At 41.3% G+C, this 23,057-nt stretch overlaps 2 protein-coding genes across 2 annotated transcripts; one reads left to right on the top strand and one right to left on the bottom strand.

Moving 5' to 3' along the window:
* Positions 1-1,965: 1,965 nt before the first annotated feature.
* LOC121549522 (STEAP family member 1B-like) lies at positions 1,966-14,294 on the bottom strand. Its single transcript, XM_041861313.1, has 6 exons — positions 14,072-14,294; positions 10,790-10,908; positions 9,722-10,079; positions 6,359-6,525; positions 4,643-4,807; positions 1,966-2,773 (listed from the first exon to the last, which is right to left on the bottom strand). The coding sequence occupies exons 2-6, from the start codon at positions 10,895-10,897 to the stop codon at positions 2,519-2,521; spliced, it is 1,053 nt and encodes a 350-aa protein (XP_041717247.1). The 5' UTR covers positions 10,898-10,908; positions 14,072-14,294; the 3' UTR covers positions 1,966-2,518.
* Positions 14,295-15,018: 724 nt separating this feature from the next.
* On the top strand, positions 15,019-17,175 carry LOC121549523. The gene is made up of 5 exons (XM_041861315.1): positions 15,019-15,217; positions 15,723-15,831; positions 16,598-16,717; positions 16,904-16,982; positions 17,074-17,175. The coding sequence occupies exons 1-5, from the start codon at positions 15,114-15,116 to the stop codon at positions 17,163-17,165; spliced, it is 504 nt and encodes a 167-aa protein (XP_041717249.1). The 5' UTR covers positions 15,019-15,113; the 3' UTR covers positions 17,166-17,175.
* The last annotated feature ends 5,882 nt before the right edge of the window (positions 17,176-23,057 follow it).

Genomic DNA, 23,057 nt, shown 5'->3' with positions numbered 1-23,057 from the left:
GTTGTTGGCCAAGATCTCGCGATACATGGCCCCATCCATCCTCCCCTCAATACGGTGCAGTCGTCCTGTCCCCTTTGCAGAAAAGCATCCCCAAAGAATGATGTTTCCACCTCCATGCTTCACGGTTGGGATGGTGTTCTTGGGGTTGTACTTATCCTTCTTCTTCCTCGAAACACGGCGAGTGGAGTTTAGACCAAAAAGCTATATTTTTGTCTCATCAGACCACATGACCTTCTCCCATTCCTCCTCTGGATCATCCAGATAGTCATTGGCAAACTTCAGACGGGCCTGGACATGCGCTGGCTTGAGCAGGGGGACCTTGCGTGCGCTGCAGGATTTTAATCTATGACGGCGTAGTGTGTTACTAATGGTTTTCTTTGAGACTGTGGTCCCAGCTCTCTTCAGGTCATTGACCAGGTCCTGCTGTGTAGTTCTGGGCAGATCCCTCACCTTCCTCATGATCACTGATGCCCCACGAGGTGAGATCTTGCATGGAGCCCCAGACCGAGGGTGATTGACCGTCATCTTGAACTTCTTCCATTTTCTAATAATTGCGCCAACAGTTGTTGCCTTCTCACCAAGCTGCTTGCCTATTGTCCTGTAGCCCATCCCAGCCTTGTGCAGGTCTACAATTTTATCCCTGATGTTCTTACACAGCTCTCTGGTCTTGGCCATTGTGGAGAGGTTGGAGTCTGTTTGATTGAGTGTGTGGACAGGTGTCTTTTATACAGGTAACGAGTTCAAACAGGTGCAGTTAATACAGGTAATGAGTGGAGAACAGGAGAGCTTCTTAAAGAAAAACTAACAGGTCTGTGAGAGCCGGAATTCTTACTGGTTGGTAGGTGATCAAATACTTATGTCATGCAATAAAATGCAAATTAATTACTTAAAAATCATACAATGTGATTGTTTGGATTTTTGTTTTAGATTCCGTCTCTCACAGTTGAAGTGTACCTATGATAAAAATTACAGACCTCTACATGCTTTGTAAGTAGGAAAACCTGCAAAATCGGCAGTGTATCAAATACTTGTTCTCCCCACTGTAGAAGCAAACCGGATGGACATCATGAAAATGATCGGAGAGGTTGAGAGTAGAAGAAGTTCAGGAGCAAAAACAAATAAAATAGAATTATTGTAAAATTGACTGTGTCCATAAGGTGTAGATAGTAAGAAAAGTTGAAAAGTAATAAAGAGGAGTATATATATATAAAAAACATGGGAGATTGGAAGTGATGCAGACAATTACATTGATGGAAGTTACAATCTATCTGCAATATTAAGCTGATCTACCCCCCAAAAAGATAAAAAGAAATAAAAAAAGAAAGTATGACTTACATATTTATTATCTCTCTAACATCTTTATCATGTTTCTCCAAAATCATAGGATAAAGAGGAACAGAATAACTTGGAATGAGGAAGTGCACAGACCAAGAATTATAAACAAGAGTCCCTGTACAGCTAGAGACATTAATCAGAGTTGACTCAAACAATTCACTCTTTGACCTTTGACTCTAGTACTCAGTTAGACAAAGAACCCCTATAGTATTTATTTTAATTTTTTATAGATATAAAAAAATGTTGCATGTCAATAGTGAACTGTTGTCATGAAAGGGCAAGCAGTTGAACTCTCATCATGTTCAAATCTTTGTTCCAGAGTGATACTGAGGGTAGTTCCTCTACCTTCAACTGCATTTTGGAATATTTCAGCACTTTTTGCTGCTGTCTTAATTGTAGTTGAAAACAAGCACAAAGTAAGCTTTGAAATCATTAATAGAAATTATCATAGACCTACATAACTAGGTAGGCCTCCTGTAGCTCAGTTGGTAGAGCATTGCGCTTGCAACGCCAGGGTTGTGGGTTCGATTCCAACGGGGGGCCAGTATGAAAAATGTATGCACCCACTAACTGTAAGTCGCTCTGGATAAGAGCGTCTGCTAAATGACAAAAATGTAAATGTAATAAATCTGAATGATGATGATGATGCTCTCATTGGTTGCTTCCCAAATGGCACCCTATTCCTTATACAGTGCACTACATTTTACATTGTCTACAGTTTGACATTAAATAACATTACTATGCACTAACTACTTACTTATAGAACTTTTGTCTAAGAGGAGCAGGCTTTGGTTTCTCCATGTTTCCCTGACTGGGTGCAAACATGCCACAAGATGGTCCTTCGTTTTTCTTTAACCTTCAACTGAGCTGAGCTTTCTCAGTAGCCTTGTCTGATCCTGCAATATCTCAGTGAAACAAAACATGAGCGCAGAAGTCAGTCTGCTTAACCAGGCTACGCTCTCAGGACATCAATTCAGTAAACACACTGTGTATAGACTACAGAGTCTGTCACCTCTATAATCAGGAAGTGAAACAGATATCTGTATAATATGCAGAAGAGTGGAACTGTGCAGTGGCCACTTTATGTTGTCCATCAACCAGCACCGATTCTCCTTGAGTTCCAGAGACCAAGCTTCCGGTCTTATCCCATAATTGAAACAATTTATCAATCGTCACTGCTGTGTCATTTTTCAGTCACTCCCCTTCCCCTTGGGGGGCGGGGGCTCTCCCATCCTCGACGAATCTGCCCCAGCCTCCGGTCCAGGCAAGGCAGCAGCAGCACGGCCTTGACCAATAGGACGGTGGCTGGGAGGAGCGAGGCCAGGATGAAGGATGGAGGGGTGTACCACACGTAGTGCTTAGGCTCCACCCACTTCCTCCACCCGTAGACCAGAGCATGGGCCATACACAGGACCAGGGCCGCATATCCCAGACTCCTCTGCAGGATGGAAGGACCAGAAGATAGGTAAACAATAAGGAGGCCTGTCAACAGCTACTAAGTTCCACAAGTACTGCCAAGCAGACAGACTGCCAGTGAAATTCAGGGTCATTGACACAAATAGAGATAAATACAGAAGAAGTCGGAAGTTTACATACACCTTAGCCAAATACATTTAAACTAAGTTTTTCACAATTCCTGACATTTAATCCTAGTAAAAATTCCCTGTCTTAGGTCAGTTAGGATCACCACTTTATTTTAAGAATGTGAAATGTCTGAATAATAGTAGAGAGAATTATTTATTTCAGCTTTTATTTCTTTCATCACATTCCCAGTGGGTCAGAAGTTTACATACACTCAATTAGTATATGGTAGCATTGCCTTTAAATTGTTTAACTTGGGTCAAACATTTTGGGTAGCCTTCCACAAGCTTCCCACAATAAGTTGGGTGAATTTTGACCCCTTCCTCCTGACAGAGCTGGTGTAACTGAGTCAGGTTTGTAGGCCTCCTTGCTCGCACACGCTTTTTCAGTTCTGCCTACACATTTTCTATAGGACTGAGGTCAGGGCTTTGTGATGGCCACTCCAATACCTTGACTTTGTTGTCCTTAAGCCATTTTGCCTCAACTTTGGAAGTATGCTTGGGGTCATTGTCCATTTGGAAGACGCATTTGCGACCAAGCTTTAACTTCCTGACTGATGTCTTGGGATGTTGCTTCAATATATCCACATAATTTTCCTTCCTCATGATGCCATCTATTTTGTGAAGTCCACCAGTCCCTCCTGCAGCAAAGCACCCCCACAGCATGATGCTGCCACCCCCGTGCTTCACGGTTGGGATGGTGTTCTTCGGCTTGCAAGGTACCACCTTTTTCCTCCAAACATAACGATGGTCATTATGGCCAAACAGTTCTATTTTAGTTTCATCAGACCAGAGGACATTTCTCCAAAATGTACGATCTTTGTCCCCATGTGCAGTTGCAAACCATAGTCTGGCTTTTGTATGGCGGTTTTGGAGCAGTGGCTTCTTCCTTGCTGAGCGGCCTTTCAGGTTATGTCGATATAGGACTCGTTTTACTGTGGATATAGATACTTTTGTACCTGTTTCCTCCACCATCTTCACAAGGTCCTTTGCTGTTGTTCTGGGATTGATTTGCACTTTTTGCACCAAAGTACGTTAATCTCTAGGAGACAGAACGCGTCTCCTTCCTGAGCGGTATGACGGCTGCGTGGTCCCATGGTGTTTATACTTGCGTACTATTGTTTATACAGATGAGCGTGGTACCTTCATGCGTTTGGAAATTGCTCCCAAGGATGAACCAGACTTGTGGAGGTCTACAATTTTTTTTCTGAGGTCTTGGCTGATTTCTTTTGATTTTCCCATGATGTCAAGCAAAGAGGCACTGAGTTTGAAGGTAGGCCTTGAAATACATCCACATGTACACCTCCAATTGACTCAAATGATGTCAATTAGCCTATCAGAAGCTTCTAAAGCCATGACATCATTTCCTGGAATTTTCCAAGCTGTTTAAAGGCACAGTCAACTTAAATTGTGATACAGTGAATTATAAGTGAAATAATCTGTCTGTAAACAATTGTTGGAAAAATTACTTGTGTCATGCACAAAGTAGATGTCCTAACCGACTTGCCAAAACGATAGTTTGTTAACAATAAATGTGTGGAGTGGTTGAAAAACAAGTTTTAATGACTCCAACCTAAGTGTTTGTAAACTTCCGACTTCAACTGTAGATGCTGGAGAGGAAACACTGACCACTTAAATCATCGAGAGACACGCAGACAGACAGGTGAATGGAAGGACATACGGACAGTCAGACAGAAAATAATATTTTTTCAGGGTCAGATAGATACCTGCACCCAGGTGAACTCTCTCCAGTTGAGGGCATCAGAAATGGAGGGAAGAGAGGAGATAGCTAATAAAGCCAGCAGACCCAGACCCATGATACCCAGGGAGACATAGATCTCCATACGCCACACGTCATCTGCCACCCATGAGTCCTCCTGGTTCTGCTGGACCTGATGGAGAGATAGACAATAACAATTATATTATAATATGGTTCGGTTGCAAAATTCCAGTAACTTTCCCAAAATTCCCAGTTTAAAAAAAAATCCTAGTTGGAAGTTTCCCGTAATCTTGGCTATATACATGGTGTACCAGTACCGAGTCGATGTGCATGGGTACGAGGTAATTGAGGTAGATAATGTACATACAGGTAGGGGTAAAGTGACTAGTCAACAGGATAGATAATTAACAGTAGCAGCAGCATATGTGATGAGTCAAAAGAGTTGGTCAATGCAGATGGTCTGGGTAGCTATTTGGTTACCTATTTGACTAACTATTTGGCAGTCTTATGGCTTGGGGGTAGAAGCTGTTCAGGGTCCTGTTGGTTCCAGACTTGGTGCATCGGTAACTCTTGTCGTGCGGTAGCAGAGAGAACAGTCTATGACTTGGGTGGCTTGAGTCTTTGACAATTTTTAGGGCCTTCCTCTGACACCGTATAGCCTGGTTCCTCTCGAGGTTCCTGCCTTTCTAGGGAGTTTTTCCCAGCCACCATACATATGCATTGCTTGCTCTTTGGGGTTTTAGGCTGGGTATCTGTATAAGCACTTTGTTACAACTGCTGATGTAAAAAGGGCCTTATAAAATACATTTGATTGATTGAATATACACCATATTTATCAAATAAGCATTTCACATACACATATCAAAGTCACATCTGACAACAATGCCTGATTGAGAACTGGCGTATTGGGATGGGCAACAGAGTCAATATAAAGTTGGCTTTCAATAATAGCTGTTATTATTCTTCATATTCACATTAGATTCCATACTGAGAAAAGTACACAACGATCAGGTGGTTCTGTTTATGCTGGCCGGCATACAGCACATAACAAAACGCTCCCACCTCAACGCCAACAGAAACCTGGCACCATAATTTGTCACCTAAGAATTGGTTTACCCTGTCATGAAATGATATACCAATATACAACCCTATCTCTCTCTCTTTCGCTCTCTCTCTCCCTATCTCCCTATTTCTCTATTGCACCTGCTGTCTCGACCTCTGAATGCTTGGCTATGAAAAGCCAACTGACATTTACTCCTGAGGTGCTGACCTGTTGCACCCTCTATAACTACTGTGATTATTATTTGACCTTGCTGGTCATCTATGAATGTTTGAACATCTTGAGGAACGATCTAACCTTAAATGGTCATGTACTCTTATAATCTCTACCCAGCACAGCCAGAAGAGGACTGGCCACCCCTTGGAACCTGGTCCCTCTCTAGGTTTCTGCTTAGCTCCTGCCTTTCTAGGGAGTTTTTCCTAGCAACTGTGCTTCTACATCTGCATTGCTTGCTCTTTGGGGTTTTAGGCTGGGTATCTGTATAAGCACTTCGTGACAATTGTTGATATGAAAAGGGCTTTATAAAATACATTTGATTGATTGAGTTTGATTGAATATACACCATATTGATGAAATAAGCAGCCTTCTGTTCATCATAGTATAAAATGCGTATCAACAGTTATACAAAATGTTTTATACAAGCCTGGTCTAGTAGCCATCTACCTGTTGGTAAGCCCAGTTGAGCAGCTTGTATCTGTAGGAGCGTCTCATAGGGTAACAGAGGCTGTAGATAGCATGGAGTGCTGCTAGGAAGAAGGCTAGCAGGCCCAGCTGTTTCCTCATAGACATCCACCTCTCCAACCAGCCTGGGAAACTGCTGTACTTGGTACCTAAGAGAGAGAGAGAGAGAGACACAGACAGACAGACAGACAGACAGACAGACAGACAGACAGACAGACAGACAGAGAGACAGAGAGACAGAGAGACAGAGAGACAGAGAGACAGAGAGAGAGAGAGAGAGAGAGCTGGGAAAGTCATTTTTACATGGTGGATCTACATCTCGTCTGCCTGGCAGAAGAACCTCACGATAGTGTGTGTCATCGTGTCAACAACAACATCCTAGTCAAACAAATGTTCTGGTTTGACACTATGTTGCCACATCCTGGCTGTCTGGCTGTCAGTGGAACCCTAATATAGACTAACTTCAGTACTTTTCATATGATCCATTGACCTTTATTGTAGGGAAACCCAGCCCCAAAAATCCTATGTGTTATCCTATCCTATCTATTTGTGAACCTGATGAAGCTTGCTTCCATTGTGGCTGGCTGCATATTTTCAACCCCCTACAATTGCATTGCACTGAGGAAACCTCAACCTATATTTATACACTGCAAGGCTCCAATTACCCTTATGAGTAGGGGTTAGGGGGGGTAGTAAGGTCAAACTGGAGCATTTATTTGACTAGGGTGTTGGTGTTGACACAATGACACATAATTTCTTGAGGTTCTTCTGCCAGGCAGACAAGAGTAGACCTTCCTGCAGGGAAAAACAACCTCTGGCTAATTCATAACAACTATAAATAGGATTTCATTTATTCTCTAAACTTAAATAAATAAGTAAATAAATCCACTCCAACTGCGCTTATGCAAACTGTGTGTCTCCCTGCACTGATTTCATGTCAGTGTGTGTTTGTGGAAGTATGTGTACAAATGTGCACTCCAATGACATTTCAAATTGTACTGTTTGTGGTAGTAGGCCTAATCGCGCTTTTCCATTGAGGATTCACTTTTTAAATGTTCCGTTTCCATCTATCTAACTTCTCTAACATCCCGTGTGGTTGGTAGAGCACGGCACTTATAACGCCAGGGTTGTGGGTTCGATTCCCATGGGGTACCAGTAAAAACAAAATATGAAAAAGTATGCTAGATGAATGTAAATGCACGTTCTGATATTTCTTTATTATTTTTTCTTTTTCTGGATGATGTGTGTATTGTGTTAAATAAAAATGTATTTCTAGGTATTACTGTACTGTTGGAGCTAGAAACACAAGCATTTAGCTGCACCTGTGATAACATCTGCAATTCTGTGTACACGACCAATAAACTTTGATTTGAAATTTTCAGATGCTATTTACATAAAAATGGCTGTGTGAACTTTAACACCTCACAAACCAACAGTCTTGAATGATGCAGAGGTTGTTGATCCTGCTCGCCACAAGTATTTAGTGTCACACTCCTGATATAATAACACTAGAGCTAACATTAACATAAAACACTGGCGGCCCACTGGTGTGGAGGTAAAGGCGTCAGCATGCTTCAGTTCGGCTGGCGGCTAGCCGAAGTCGGCTAGGCGAACTGAACAAGTGTGCTCGCATACTCCCTTAAAAGACCTTCGCTTGCAAAACGAGAAAAAAGCGGCAATAGTATTGTTTGTCCATTTTGAGAAGCCGTAGCCAGACTATTCCTCAAAACAGTCAGAATGAATCTAAGATAACTCAGAAAATCTGTCATTAATTTGAACGTTTTTGCCGAGGAGATCTTAGTCGCGCAATTTTACATCTACTAAGATGTTTGGTGCAGTATTTGTCAACAACAGAATGTGCATGAAAACGAGTCGTCTCTCGTGGAATGACAACTAAGACGTTATTGAAGAATCTCTACTGTTGACCAATCATCAATGAAGAGGCGTAGACTTCGGCTACCGACATCGGCTACCGACTTCGGCTTGCCTCCAGAAAACATGTTGTGTGCCCGAATATCCGAAAAAAGTCCAAAACGAACAAAAACGTCACAAAATGTCGTCATAATATATGCACAAACTGTTCCAAACTGTTTCGGCTGGGAAGCATGCGGACGCCTTACAGTGGGGAAAAAAAGTATTTAGTCAGCCACCAATTGTGCAAGTTCTCCCACTTAAAAAGATGAGAGGGCCTGTAATTTTCATCATAGGTACACGTCAACTATGACAGACAAATTGAGAAGAAAAAATCCAGAACATCACATTGTAGGATTTTTAATGAATTTATTTGCAAATTATGGTGGAAAATAAGTATTTGGTCACCTACAAACAAGCAAGATTTCTGGCTCTCACAGACCTGTAACTTCTTCTTTAAGAGGCTCCTCTGTCCTCCACTCGTTACCTGTATTAATGGCACCTGTTTGAACTTGTTATCAGTATAAAAGACACCTGTCCACAACCTCAAACAGTCACACTCCAAACTCCACTATGGCCAAGACCAAAGAGCTGTCAAAGGACACCAGAAACAAAATTGTAGACCTGCACCAGGCTGGGAAGACTGAATCTGCAATAGGTAAGCAGCTTGGTTTGAAGAAATCAACTGCGGGAGCAATTATTAGGAAATGGAAGACATACAAGACCACTGATAATCTCCCTCGATCTGGGGCTCCACGGTCTTTCAGCATGACAATGATCCCAAACACACCGCCCGGGCAACGAAGGAGTGGCTTCGTAAGAAGCATTTCAAGGTCCTGGAGTGGCCTAGCCAGTCTCCAGATCTCAACCCCATAGAAAATATTTGGAGGGAGTTGAAAGTCTGTGTTGCCCAGCGATCTGCATGGAGGAATGGGCCAAAATACCAGCAACAGTGTGTGAAAACCTTGTGAAGACTTACAGAAAACATTTGACCTGTGTCATTGCCAACAAAGGGTATATAACAAAGTATTGAGAAACTTTTGTTATTAACCAAATACTTATTTTCCACCATAATTAGCAAATAAATTCATAAAAAATCCTACAATGTGATTTTCTGGATTTTTTTTTGTCATTTTGTCTGTCATAGTTGACGTGTACCTATGATGAAAATTACAGGCCTCTCTCATCTTTTTAAGTGGGAGAACTTGCACAATTGGTGGCTGACTAAATACTTTTTTTCCCCACTGTAAGTCTCAAAGGAAAAGCATCATGTGTAGCACATAGTAATGGGCAAATTTAAGTGTAGGACTTTGAGCATACTTAGGAGTATGTATATGTATGTGCTTGCCTGCATGTGTGTGTGTGTCTGTGTGTGTGTGCATGTGTGTGTGTACCTGCCTCCATACATACAGTATGTGTATGCATGTAGCCTACCTCTGTGCAGCTGTAGCAGGGCAGCCAGTAGCCCAGGCAGATAGACCAGAGCAAGCAGAGATATGGCCGTCCATGGCAGGGTCTTATTCATCACCAGTATAGGGATCTTATAGAAGTCACTCCTGCTCTGAGACACAAAGGGTTGCAGCACATCCCTCATAAAGGTGTACAGGAAGGTCAGCGCCATCAAGATGGCCATCAGTTTGAGGGGTAGGTGCCACTGGGGGAAGAGGGGCATCTCTTCTAAACAGACGCTGGAGGGAAACTCAAACTCCTCCAGGGCGAAGGAGACAAGCAGAGGGCGATGTTTAGGATGTTTAGACCCATTCAACACCAGAGCCTCCTGGTCTTCTGAGTCCTTCGGGAGAGGAGAGAGGAGAGGAGAGGCAACATCACTTTCGAGTGATGCGCACGCATCCCCCGACCAAAAAGCTCTGTAGAAGGATAGCTAACGCTAAAGTCGGAACCTTGACAAACTTAACAGTGAGTGAGTGATGACCATGAAAACATGCAAGACTGATGGCTATAGCTATGTTCAACAAGTATAATATTCTTCTGGCTTTATCTAGCTCCATTTGTGATATTTTACCTTGCTTCGCTGGCTTGCTAGCTTGCTAGGTAATCAATCCTCTGATGACATCTGCGATGTTGTAGTCGATAACCATTTGATTACGTGTTTGTTAACTTTCATGAGCTGCATTTGAAGTTGCATGTGATTGTATCCACTGCTAGGTAAACAAAGAGCTTTCTGATTCTGGGAAATGTGCCGGGAAATGTGTCTATAAGCTTTCTCTTCTATAGCACAGTAATACCACAGCAATGAATGGCCGACATACAACTAACTGACTATATAGTATCTTAAATGCAAACAAACACTTCACATTCTGTCTGAGTCACAACCAGTTGAAATGACTAATAACAGCAACAGGGTAAGCAGGACAACTTTTATTTAAGCAAAGTGCCCCTATTCACACAGCATATTCCCCTCGGCGGCCATTGTGTAGTGCTTTTCCTACTCATCAGAGAGCTTAGCCTGATTCACTGACATGGGCAATGGGTGTGTTTTACCTTGTGAACCAGGTGTGGTTTGTCCACTGGGTCCATTATAGCTAGCTCATGCCATGTGTTTTGGTCCTCCACCACAGTGGTCCGTGAATCAGCTTGTCTTTTCTCCATAATTTCAGAGACTGGGCAGACAGGAACAGAGACATCATCATAGATTAAGGCATTTCAACATACTGGAATTACATGTCTGGAAACACCTGAAACACCCTTGGTAGTTCCTCTTAATTGTAGTGTATACGCTGACTAAGTAAGACATTCTGTATTGATAGTCAGAGTTTGGCTAGTACTCCTATAGAGTTGACTGTGTGGTCTTGCTGATCAATTAAACATTATTAAAAACAAGAAACTACATTTTAAGTGAGAATAGGCATTGGTCTGAAGCCAAAAAATTAATGGAATTCACATGAGCACCACAATGCCTATTCCACCCATGCTCTACCAAGGTTTTCCAGCACATAGCTTTGACCTACTACACTAGCTATGTTGGTATTCTCCTTCAAACTATGTATAGGCAGGTTGCTTAGGATTCAAACCTCAAACAGCAAGTCAAATAAGCAAGCAATGATTCTGATGTTGTCATTTTAACCTGGTGCAGAGTGTGGAGCACCCCGACTACAATTTACTTGTGGATGGCAATTTCAGATTGTCTGTAAACACACAGAACATTTATTTGACACCGTGTTGATCACTCAGCACACATTTGGATTATAAATGTCAAGACAGCAGGAGAGGGAGTTTATGCCGGAGCTTGAATTTATTTGACACGTGCTGTCAGTCTGGTAAGCATGCACAACTGAGGTTCTGTTTACATGTGCGTTTTGGTTTCAACCATTTACTATATGCGGTTCAACATAGCTAATTTACTGTTTCTTAACAAAGCAATTTGTTTTCTCAGCTATGGTTTGTGTTGTGGTCTTGGATGTTCTTAGTCGAGGAAATGTAGCATAGCTAACTGCAGTGTTTGTCCTGTCTGAAATCTGGCAACCTTGTCTTAACGTTACTGTCATTTGGTCTGTGCAATGCAAATGAACGTGATCAGCGTGGCAGTTTCCTAATGTTTGGTGGTTTTAAACTTAACAAAACTAATGTTAACTAACTATTTATTTTTATTTAACCTTTATTTAACCAGGTAAGCCAGTTGAGTTTATTTGTGCATATTTTTTTGTGCTCCGATTATACGCAAGTGTCTAGATCAGCAGTTTACACATGATGACTTCAGCCTTATGTGAGAAGTACCTTACTTGGCAAAATATAGATAGATAGCTTTCCTCGCTTGTTGGTTAGCTACCTAGCCAACGTTAGCTCTCATGTGATTGGTATAACATTATGTTAGCTAGCTAGCTAGCTAATCAAAACAAAATCACATTCATTGGCTAGCTACCTTTATTTGCCTGTTCGTTAGCTAGCCAGCTTTCAGCTGACTGATGTTAGCTAGCTACAGAGGCTAGCTGCTGGACTTTGTACACGCAAGCTAACATTAGCTAGGTAACGTTAGCAAGTTAGCTACCTAGCTAATCTCTGTTTGCATTTATTGATTAACCTCAGCTTGAATACCACCATGTAGCTAGCTATATACAGTAGCCTAGGTTTGTTCGCATACACTTCTTATGACTGGCATCATGGGGCAAGCAGCTGTGTTGTTGTCGAGCGACGACGGCTAAAAAATATGTTAGCATTGTCAGAAATCCTACACATCGTAGCACATCGTTGTTTCTTAACGGATGGAAATGTGCACGTGAGAGGGATAAATTATACATTTTATAAAAAACTGTTGCACCTACAAATTTAGTCAATCCGGCATTTTTTAAATCCAATGGTCACTTTATGGACGCTATAGTCTAGTTTTAATCCGACCTCTAGAATTTGAGCTAGGTAGGTTCAAGAAATACTCTTAAAACTCAATTGCTAAAAAAATCTGGTATGTGGTTCTCGGTAATTGACGGACGGCTGATGACGATAGGCGGGGAGTGTGTTATGTACCTCCAATCACGTTGAGTTTTCATCGAGATTGGTGTCATATTGGCTTAGATATGATGATAGGGAGATTTTAATTTAACACCAAGCTTCAACCAATGCCTATAATAGACGTGACTATCGTGAATATCATGGGTTGCATGTTTCGTCACAATATTCGTTTGAACGTTCGTTTTGAACCGATTGATGCCCGACTGAGCATTCTACACAATGCATCGTCAATGAGTGCCCTTACAAAAACATATTGCAGTTTTTAAACTGCAGTAAAAGTCTGTAACTGCAGTCGGCTGTGGTATTTTGGATGCAGTAAGAATAACTGCAATGTACTGCAGTGGAACTGCAGTTATACTGCACTCTAACTGCAGTTACACTACAAAATTACTACAGTAAAAAAAACAGTGTTATTTTGGATGTAGTATTTGCAGCATACTGCAGTGATACTGCACTCTGACTGCAATCTTTACAGTTGCTTGGAAATACAATGATATTCAAAAGGAGGCAAATAATTAGTAGGAAAACCTTTTGTAAATTTTGATGTCACCAAATTGACTTTAGATGCAGTATTGACTAACTTTGCTAGCTAATGACAACATTGCCATCTGTCTAAAGTATATTCGAATACATGATAATGCTGGCAAAGTAGTTTCCTACTACATATTTGACTACTTTTGCAATGTCATCGTATTTCCAGGCACTATAGTGTAATTTAGACAAAACAGTAGTTACCTCCATCCAGAATGACTGACTGGGTTTATAACCACTTTAGGGCACCACTATGACGACGCCGATAGAGGGCGGCTTGGGAACGTTCATAAGAATGGTTTGACGCGACCGAGTGACAGAGATTAAATCTATGAATAATTAGCCTGTTCCAATCCGAATCTCATGGGTTTCATTCACAGGACGGAATGTGAAGAACTCGAGATCTGAGAGCAGAATCCACATGACTTCCATTCCCACGGCATTAAACCGAAACCATTAATCCCCGAGGATAAAAAAAAAAAACAAGATTGTCAAAAGGTAACAGAAGAACATAATTGTGACAGAAATAGAATAGGAAGAAAAACAGTATTAAGTTTGTAGCCTAGTACAGTGCAGTGTAGCCTACTAAGTAGCAAGCAAATATGGAAATGTGATACCTGTAGAAATGTTTTATTTGTTTACTTGAAGATTTCGATGTTGTAACTTTAAAAAGTGTCTATAAAATAATTACCAAAGCACATATGCTCAAACAGCATTAGTAGAGCAAACAATGGCATAAATGTGGACAAACTGTCAACCTACTGTATGTGTGTCATGTCAGTGACTTACTGGATGTTTAGGTCATCTGTACAAATATGTATCCGGCCGATGGACGGGTCCAAGCAGATTAAAGTTGTGTGGGAAAAATGGAAACTGCGCGCTGCGTGAACAAATTTCAACACGCGTGGAGGACACGGGGATCATTTACATTATGAACAGAAGTATCCAGTCCACGACTAGCTCGCGGCTCGGGCTACATCTATTTAAATGTTCCACAACCTACGCGTCTTCAAAATGAAGCGGACGTGGGGTATTGAGCGTTCTATAGTGAAAGGACGGCATCAAAGGAGGGGGTCTGGCAAATTCTGTCCACGGATTGGAAGTTGGATTTGGAAGGGGCGTGTTCTATTACACACCTCTGGGCAAGGATAGGTAAGTGCGCCGGTGAGGCGGAGTGAATGCGACATTTCGGGGCGGGTCTTGGATGCAATTCACAGCCCAAAATATTGAATGGTGTGTCCACGTCAACGATACAGGAAGGTTTGCCTATAGCCTACTGTGGACTACACTACCCTTTTTTTCAATTTCTGGGAAAACATGAGCAACGAACACATACAGACCCCTCTAGGGATCAAATTAAAGTTATATTCTATTCTAAAGAATGAGTTAACCAATGTAAAAAATTGATGTTATTTGCAACCACAAAAAAGTGAATGTCCTATTTATCCTCTTACAACAACTTTTAAGAACTTTTTTCTCTCCTTTCTGGAGAGTCTCCAATTAATTATTGAACCCTGAACATGCAAGTGCCTGGAATGTATGGCCGTAATGTATGTTCAATTTCACAAGTTTGCAGTGAATGCTTTCATTTCAATGACCCGTAGATGTCTCTCTAGTCTTGCCCTTTGTGGCTCTGTGGACGGTCTCTGCTCTGTAGAATGATGGATCTTTTTTCTAAAGTTAATTGAGTTTAGGCTGCTTCCTTTCCTCTAAACTCACATGACCATCCTGTGATTTTCTATCCGTCTCCCAAAATAGGCCTCAGAACTTTGTTGTTGGGGATGTGAATGTGTTAGTTGGATACTGCTTAAAAAATATTACTTTTCACAAGATGCATTTGACAGGGTGGATCCTTGCAGTGGCTCTAGTTTTTGCGACCTCAAATCTCAAGATCACATCCGCGGGACCTCTCCATGCGCAATGCAAAGTAGAATGGTAAGCTACGGTTTGACCATTATTAGGCTATGACTATATGTCTGTGTTTTGACCACATGGTGCGTGCTGTTTTTATTGTGGTTCTGGTTGTTTTTATTGTTGTTGTTCACTGTTGCTGTTTTATGGTCTGACCCATATCAATACAAACATATGATCTCATGGACTAAATCCAAAGTGCATGCCCCTCATGATGACTAATAATTTATTATAGCTCTTTGCACAAAATGGCTCCAAATAAACATAAATAGCTTTACATGGTGCTGATTTATCACAACCACTTGTGAATTTAATTAGCAGTTCTATGATAGGCCCAGTTGAACACTACCCTCTGTATCCATAAGATGGCGCCAGTGCCATTTTACCTGAAATGACTGTGGCGGATACTGGTATTGAAGTAGCCTCGGAGGCCCAGGATTCTCAACTACAAGCTGTGGAAAGATGGCGGACAAGACTAAGAATTGAGCCCTGTCATCTATGTATTTCTATGTTCTGCGTCCGACTGCAGGTACTTTGGGATCCCCTGTAGACAGGTCTATGAAGGTCTGGTCACTCAGATCAAGCAGTGGAGGACCATGTCCAGTTGTGCCTTGGGGGGCCAGAGGTGCCTCTACAAGGTATGGTGTGTGTGTGTGTGTGTGTGTGTGTGTGTGTTTCTATTTGTATAATTACTTGTGTGTGTTTAGGGTTACAAAGGGAGGGTATATTACTGGTAACTTTCAAAGTTTACCAGTAAACTACCAGAATTTTTAGAAACATTCAAGGATTTTATGGAATTTTCAAAACATGTCAAATATATAAAATCATGAATTGAGATTATTTTAATATAAAACATTGAGTGACAAAGCTGTAAAACATTATCCTAAACCTAAATATAATCAATCAACTTAGTGAATACCGTTGGTGTTTAATGTAAGGGTTCCAGCATTAACATTTTTACTCAACTTTATTTACTCTGTCAATATGTGATTGTTGTAAATGTTTTGGTGCCAAACTGTTGGCAGTTGTGAAAAAAGTACATTGTTGGAAAAGTTAATTGGAAATGATGTCATTGTTGATTAGATGCTTTTTTAATTAATTAAGCTGTTTTCTCTTGAATTCATATTTTTTATGAATAGATATTTTTAGTTATTTAAGTATAAATTACCAAAGTTACCATAGATTGTCATACATTACCTGTTAATTACCAAAATTAGAGAAAATTCCAGTAACTTTGGTAAATTACTGGTAGTTTTACAACCCTATGGGTGTTGCATATTTCTTTGTCTCTCTGTCTCTGTCTCTGTCTCTGTCTCTGTCTCTGTCTCTGTCTCTGTCTCTGTCTATCTCTATCTCTATCTCTATCTCTATCTCTATCTCTTTCTTTTTCTCGCTGCTCCCCAGCTCCAGGCAGCCTCTATACACTTCATAGCAGCCAAACACACCACACCGTTTAAGAAGTCTGTCGATGACCTCACGTTCCGTCTGGTCTCCTTTGAGTTCTTCACCCACTGTCACGTCTCGGTAAGAGGGATATTCTCTGATCCTGTTGTCACTTCTATACATCCATATGACATATAAGGACAATAATATCATGTGTAGGCCTTTTTAGGATCATATCTTTTTCGTGGATTATCTGCAGCTAACACTACAGTAACTTGTCTCAGGTCTAAAACACTTATTCTAACCAGAACCATTCTTTCTCTGCAGGCCATGTCTGTCTCAGAGAGCTGGTACGCCATTAGAGATCATGGCACAAACTACTGCAACCTCTATAATCTCATGGAAGGTGAGATGGATACCTCTAATACATATATTGGATAATCTGCACATTAATTATAAAATGTTGTCACTAATCGTTCTCCTTGTAATTCAAACAGGAAGTGGCCTTACAGACACCCCTGGATACAAAGAGATAACAAGTGACTTCCTGTGTACCCAGCGATCCTCTGCTGACTGCATTGTGTACTGACACCATGTTGCATGGCAACAGCTTGCTCGCCATCAGATAGTTCCTCATCATTTGATAGTGTTAGCAGCACTGCATTTTATACACTCGCTGCTTTTGTTTCTTTCAAGGTCTTCTTTTTTATTTGATCCATTTATTATTATGCTGTATCTTTTTCTCCTTGTTCCTTTTTACATTTTGATTAAAATCATTGTTATTGTACAGTAACTGTCCACCTTGTAATGAAACATCAAGTCAAAACTTTCAAGTAAGGAGTAGTGAGGTAAAAGTTTGATCTGTAAGGTCCATCCTGCTGTCTCAACCCGGTAGAAAACGTAGTTGTAAATATAGCTCTCCTTTCATTCTATACCTCTGAGGTGAGTCGTGGTCTGAGGAGGGGCATCGTTCTTTTTGACACCTAAACCAGTTTTCCTCTTAAAAGCAATGGTGCCGGAGTTAAAAAAAACACAGTGAGGTATGTGAATTGCAGGGCAGGTTTTTATTAGCACAGCAATATGGTCAGCTGGGCTTTGCCATCCATCACAGCGAAGGCTTTTCAGATCACTGCAAGAAGACACTTTACCACGGACATCAATGTCTATGGCTGCATCCCAAATGTCAACGTATTCCCTATATAGTGCACTAGTTTTGACATAGGCCCATAGGGTGCACTTTATAGGGATAGGGTGCCATTTGGGAGTTAGACAATCTCTACAGTGCCTTGCAAAGGTATTCATCCCCCTTGGCGGTTTTCCTATTTTGTTGCATTACAACCTGTAATTTAAATTGATTTTTATTTGGATTTCATGTAATGGACAAACACAAAATATTCCAAATTGGTGAAGTGAAATGAAAAAAAATAACTTATTTCAAAAAATTATACTAAATAAATAACAGAAAAGTGGTGCGTGCATATGTATTCACCCCCTTTGCTAGGAAGTCCCTAAATAAGATCTGGTGCAACCAATTACCTTCAGAAGTCACATAATTAGTTAAATAAAGTCCACCTGTGTGCAATCTAAGTGTCACATGACCTGTCACATGATCTCAGTATATATACACCTGTTCTGAAAGGCCCCAGAGTCTGCAACACCACTAAGCAAGGGGCACCACCAAGCAAGCGGCACCATGAAGACCAAGGAGCTCTCCAAAGAGGTTAGCGACAAAGTTGTGGAGAAGTACAGATCAGGGTTGGGTTATAAAAAAATATCAGAAGCTTTGAACATACAACGGAGCACCATTAAATCCATTATTAAAAAATTGAAAGAATATGGCACCACAACAAACCTGCCAAGAGAGGACCGCCCACCAAAACTCACGGACCAGGCAAGGAGGGCATTAATCAGAGAGGCAACAAAGAGACCAAAGATAACCCTGAAGGAGCAGCAAAGCTCCACAGCAGAGATTGGAGTATCTGTCCATAGGACCACTTTAAGCCGTACACTCCACAGAGCTAGGCTTTACGGAAGAGTGGCCAGAAAAAAGCCACTGCTTAAAGAAAAAAATAAGCAAACATGTTTGGTGTTCGCTAAAAGGCATGTGGGAGACTCCCCAAACATATGGAAGAAGGTACTCTGGTCAGATGAGACTAAAATTGAGCTTTTTGGCCATCAAGGAAAACGCTATGTCTGGCGCAAACCCAACACCTCTCATCACCCCGAGAACACCATCCCAGCAGGGACTGGGAAACTGGTCAGAATTGAAGGAATGATGGATGGCGCTAAATACAGGGAAATTCTTGAGGGAAACCTGTTTCAGTCTTCCAGAGATTTGAGACTGGGACGGAGGTTCACCTTCCAGCAGGACAATGACCCTAAGCATACTGTTAAAGCAACACTCGAGTGGTTTAAGGGGAAACATTTAAATGTCTTGGAATGGCCTAGTCAAAGCCCAGACCTCAATCTAATTCTCTGGTATGACTTAAAGATTGCTGTACACCAGCGGAACCCATCCAACTTGAAGGAGCTGGAGCAGTTTTGCCTTGAAGAATGGGCAAAAATCCCAGTGGCTAGATGTGCCAAGCTTAGAGACATACCCCAAGAGACTTCCAGCTGTAATTGCTGCAAAAGGTGGCTCTACAAAGTGTTGACTTTGGGGGGGTGAATAGTTATGCACACTCAAGTTTTCTGTTTTTTTGTCTTATTTCTTGTTTGTTTCATCAAAAAAAATATTTTGTATCTTCAAAGTGCTAGGCATGATGTGTAAATCAAATGATACAAATCCCCCAAAAATCAATTTTAATTCCAGGTTGTAAGGAAACAAAATAGGAAAAATGCCAAGGGGGTGAATACTTTCGCAAGCCACTGTATGCCTTAGTTTAGCCAGATAGCTTTCCTCTCTTGCCAATAGGTGGCAGTGTCTGCAAGTGCCTTTGTCTTGTTGCGGTTATCTGCAAAAATTGACTTTTATTATCATTAAACCACAGCAATTCCAATATTTCAAAGCAAAGGTGTATGCATTTCACTATGGATAGAGAAAGTGGACTAGGAAGAGAGCAGGCATTGCATAAAGACTATTGCTTTGATTCTTCATTTTTACAGCACGTATAGGAAGCACCTAGCTTCACAGGTTAAGGGCATAGATTTCCCTGCTTTCTGAAGAAGTGTAACATAACAGAATGAAATGTGCCCAAAGAGATCAACACATTTTTTAATTCTGATAGTAAGTAGACTATTATTTTCTGTGAATGTGCTATCCAATATAATGATTGATTTGAAATAGCTCTTCAACTAACACTTACACTACAGTAATATCAGGGCTTAAATTGGGAAGGTTGTCGTGGACCTGACTTCAAAATGGGTAAGCTCTGAGAGATCATTTTTAATTGACAGTTTTATGTCCATCTGACAGTTAGCATTGGCTCCATCCTCTCCTCCATCCAAATGTGGATGAATGCTGTTCCACTTCATTCCATCCAGTCCAATTTAACAGCTGTTTATTTAACATGTATGTTGCAACACATGTAAATAGTGTTTGTTTTAGGTGTGTAAAGTTACAGATATTTTGAAAGCATGGCTAAACTCTCATACACTATGTTTTTTTTGGAAAAAGGATGTACTACGACTTCTTCCTTGTGGCATCAGTATTTTGGAGTGCATATGAGCCTATGCTGTGTGCATGTCTCCATGCGTAGGTCGGTGTATGTGCCCTTACCTCCCTTTCAACAGGTGCTTTATATGGTTAGACAGGACAGGCCCATGACAGTGCATCCTCTTTCTTGCCCACATAACACAAACAGTGTTGAATTCCCTCTTATTAAAACTGAAATGACCAAAAAATCATAGCCTGGAATCTAAACTGATATGCTCAGTTTCACCATTAAAACGGAGCATCAGTTTGGATTCCAGGCTATCAAAATCCTCCCCAAACCAATTAGTGTGTCTAGGGGCCCCAGGGCCATCAGGGGCCTTATAGCACCAGGCAGAGATCTGAGACAGGGACTATGTCCGAAATGGCACCCTATTCCCTATATAGTGCACTAATTTTGACGAGAGCCCTATGGGCCATGATCAAAAGTAGTGCACTACATAGGGAATAGGGTGCCATTTGGAAGGAAGCCATGACAAGGTCCAGAGTGGCAGGGGGACGGGCTGTGTATTGAACGATATTGAGAAACACAACAATACCATCTATAAATCACCATGGAGAGTATGAGAGCTACACTGGGAATAGGATCTCAAGGACAAAACTGGCTGTCCCCTCTAGCCGGAAGGGAACCAACCTTGTAAAAAGTGTACAAGGCAGTGTTATTGTTGTGGACTGTAGCCCGCAGACTACCTTGCCTTAATGGTTAAACAGTTTTTTTGGTGTAATTCACAATTTATGCATAATGTTTTACAGTATATGAAGAAAACTAGGTTTCTTTCACAAACCGTTGGCTCAAAATAAGAAAGGACCTAACATGAATTGAACAAAATGAAACAAGCTAATAGTAATTAGCTAATGTGTCTCCCTGTATTATAAAAACAGAGATCTCTATCTCCACCACACTGAGTGTAGGCTAGTTCTCTGTGAGGAGATGCCGGAGGGGATCCATCACTCCGGTTCCACCACTCTCATTATCTGTGACAGAACATGAGCTCAGTGGAGGAGAGGAGAATGGAGCTGGTATGGTTCTAGAGTGGGAGGGTTCTGTTACATTTGACCATGTGACCCAGTCACTTGCACTAAGGATCACCCTGCCTCAGATCACCACATTCACACTGTGACGGCTTCTCTGTGTGTGTGTGTGTTAATCCCCCCTTGAGATCCATCTGAGTTGGTGTGGATGTATTCTATGATATCACCCCCCCAAACGTCTCCTTTACAAAATGACTTTTTTCTTTTGATGCCCTTATAGCAGCAGTGCAAATGATATGTGAGCAGAGAGGCACGTAGCGTGGTGTATGTTCTTTAACACGGTGCAGACAGAGGGAACTCCCCTGGGGGTATAGCAACAGAAAGCTGCCTGACAGTCTTTAAGCTGTCACCTCCAGCTAGCTAACTCCACTTGGCTTTTTTCCACTGGGTGTGTTTGTCACACACACACACACACACACACACACACACACACACACACACACACACACACACACACACACACACACACACACACACACACACACACACACACACACACACCCCAGTGGAGGCTGCTGAGGGGAGAACGGCTCATAATAATGGCTGGAACGGCGCAAATGGAATGGCATCAAACACATGGAAAACATGTGTTTGATGTATTTGATACCATTCCACTCATTCTGCTCCAGCCATTAACATGAGCCCGTCCTCCCCAATTAAGGTGCCACCAACCTCCTGTGACACACACCCACACACACACATACACACACACCAACTGTCTTCTTATAATTCTGAACTAATGTATAGTTCTGTCTATGAATTTGAGTGGTAACATTCCTCCAACCCCATCCCTCAGGTTTTTACCTAAATAGTGGTGGGGTGCCAGCTTTGTTATTGATTGAACTGCAGATCTATTTTAAAAATACCTACAGTATGTATTATATATACAGTAACAGTTTGTCTCAAAGGCTAACAGTTTTACATACAATTTGTTGTCCTTCCAAAGAAGAAAAATAAAGCAATAAATTCCCTAGAAAATGTATATTAATCAATCATTAAGAAAGTTTATATAAATTAAGTTATATTGGTCTTCTAGTTTTTCAACTATGATTCCTTTATTTGTGGCTCTCAACACCTGTTAACCTTGTACATTTTATTTCATTCAGCCTGTTCATAAAGCCACTGACCCCTTTTCAATGACTCAATGTTTCCCTATTAGAAGTGTTTGTATAAAATCCAATTTCATCTAAACATTTAGATCTAATTAAATCCAATCATTTAGATCTAGTCATTGATTTATGTCTTGTTTAATGTGGCCAAAATAATAATGAATGTGTTATAGCCATGGCTACACTGCAAAGATCATACCAGTTCCACATTAAAATGCAGAACAGCATTCCAGAACCCTGAGTGTTCCATGTCTGTCTGTAGTGTCCCATCGGTCATTTAGGACTGGGATCGCCTCGCCAGTGATTTCTCCTTTCCCCATCCGTGGTAACTTTAATGAAATACCTCTTTCACATGATTTCATTTAGCCAGTACGCTAATGGCTAGGGAAGTAATAATTACATTCAAATATTAATCCGGGCCCGGAGGACAGTGATGAATCATACACACGCCCTGTTGTCCAACATGGCCTCACCGTCGTCCTTTTATCTCCTTCTGTCTGACTAGACAGATTAGAATGACAAATAATTGTAATTCCTTATTAAATCGAGGAGGGCTGGGCTGAGGCGGAGATTTGAAAAACACAATTGGAGGGGGTGTGGCAGGGGAGGGGTGTATGTGTGTGTGCGCGTGTGTGTACGTGTGTATGTCTATTCTTTGGGAAAAACCCAAATGGGGGCCTTACTCTGT

This window comes from Coregonus clupeaformis, chromosome 34 (assembly GCF_020615455.1).
Source record: "Coregonus clupeaformis isolate EN_2021a chromosome 34, ASM2061545v1, whole genome shotgun sequence".
In the NCBI taxonomy this organism is placed as follows: domain Eukaryota; kingdom Metazoa; phylum Chordata; class Actinopteri; order Salmoniformes; family Salmonidae; genus Coregonus; species Coregonus clupeaformis.
This window is presented reverse-complemented; position numbering and strand designations above follow the sequence as displayed.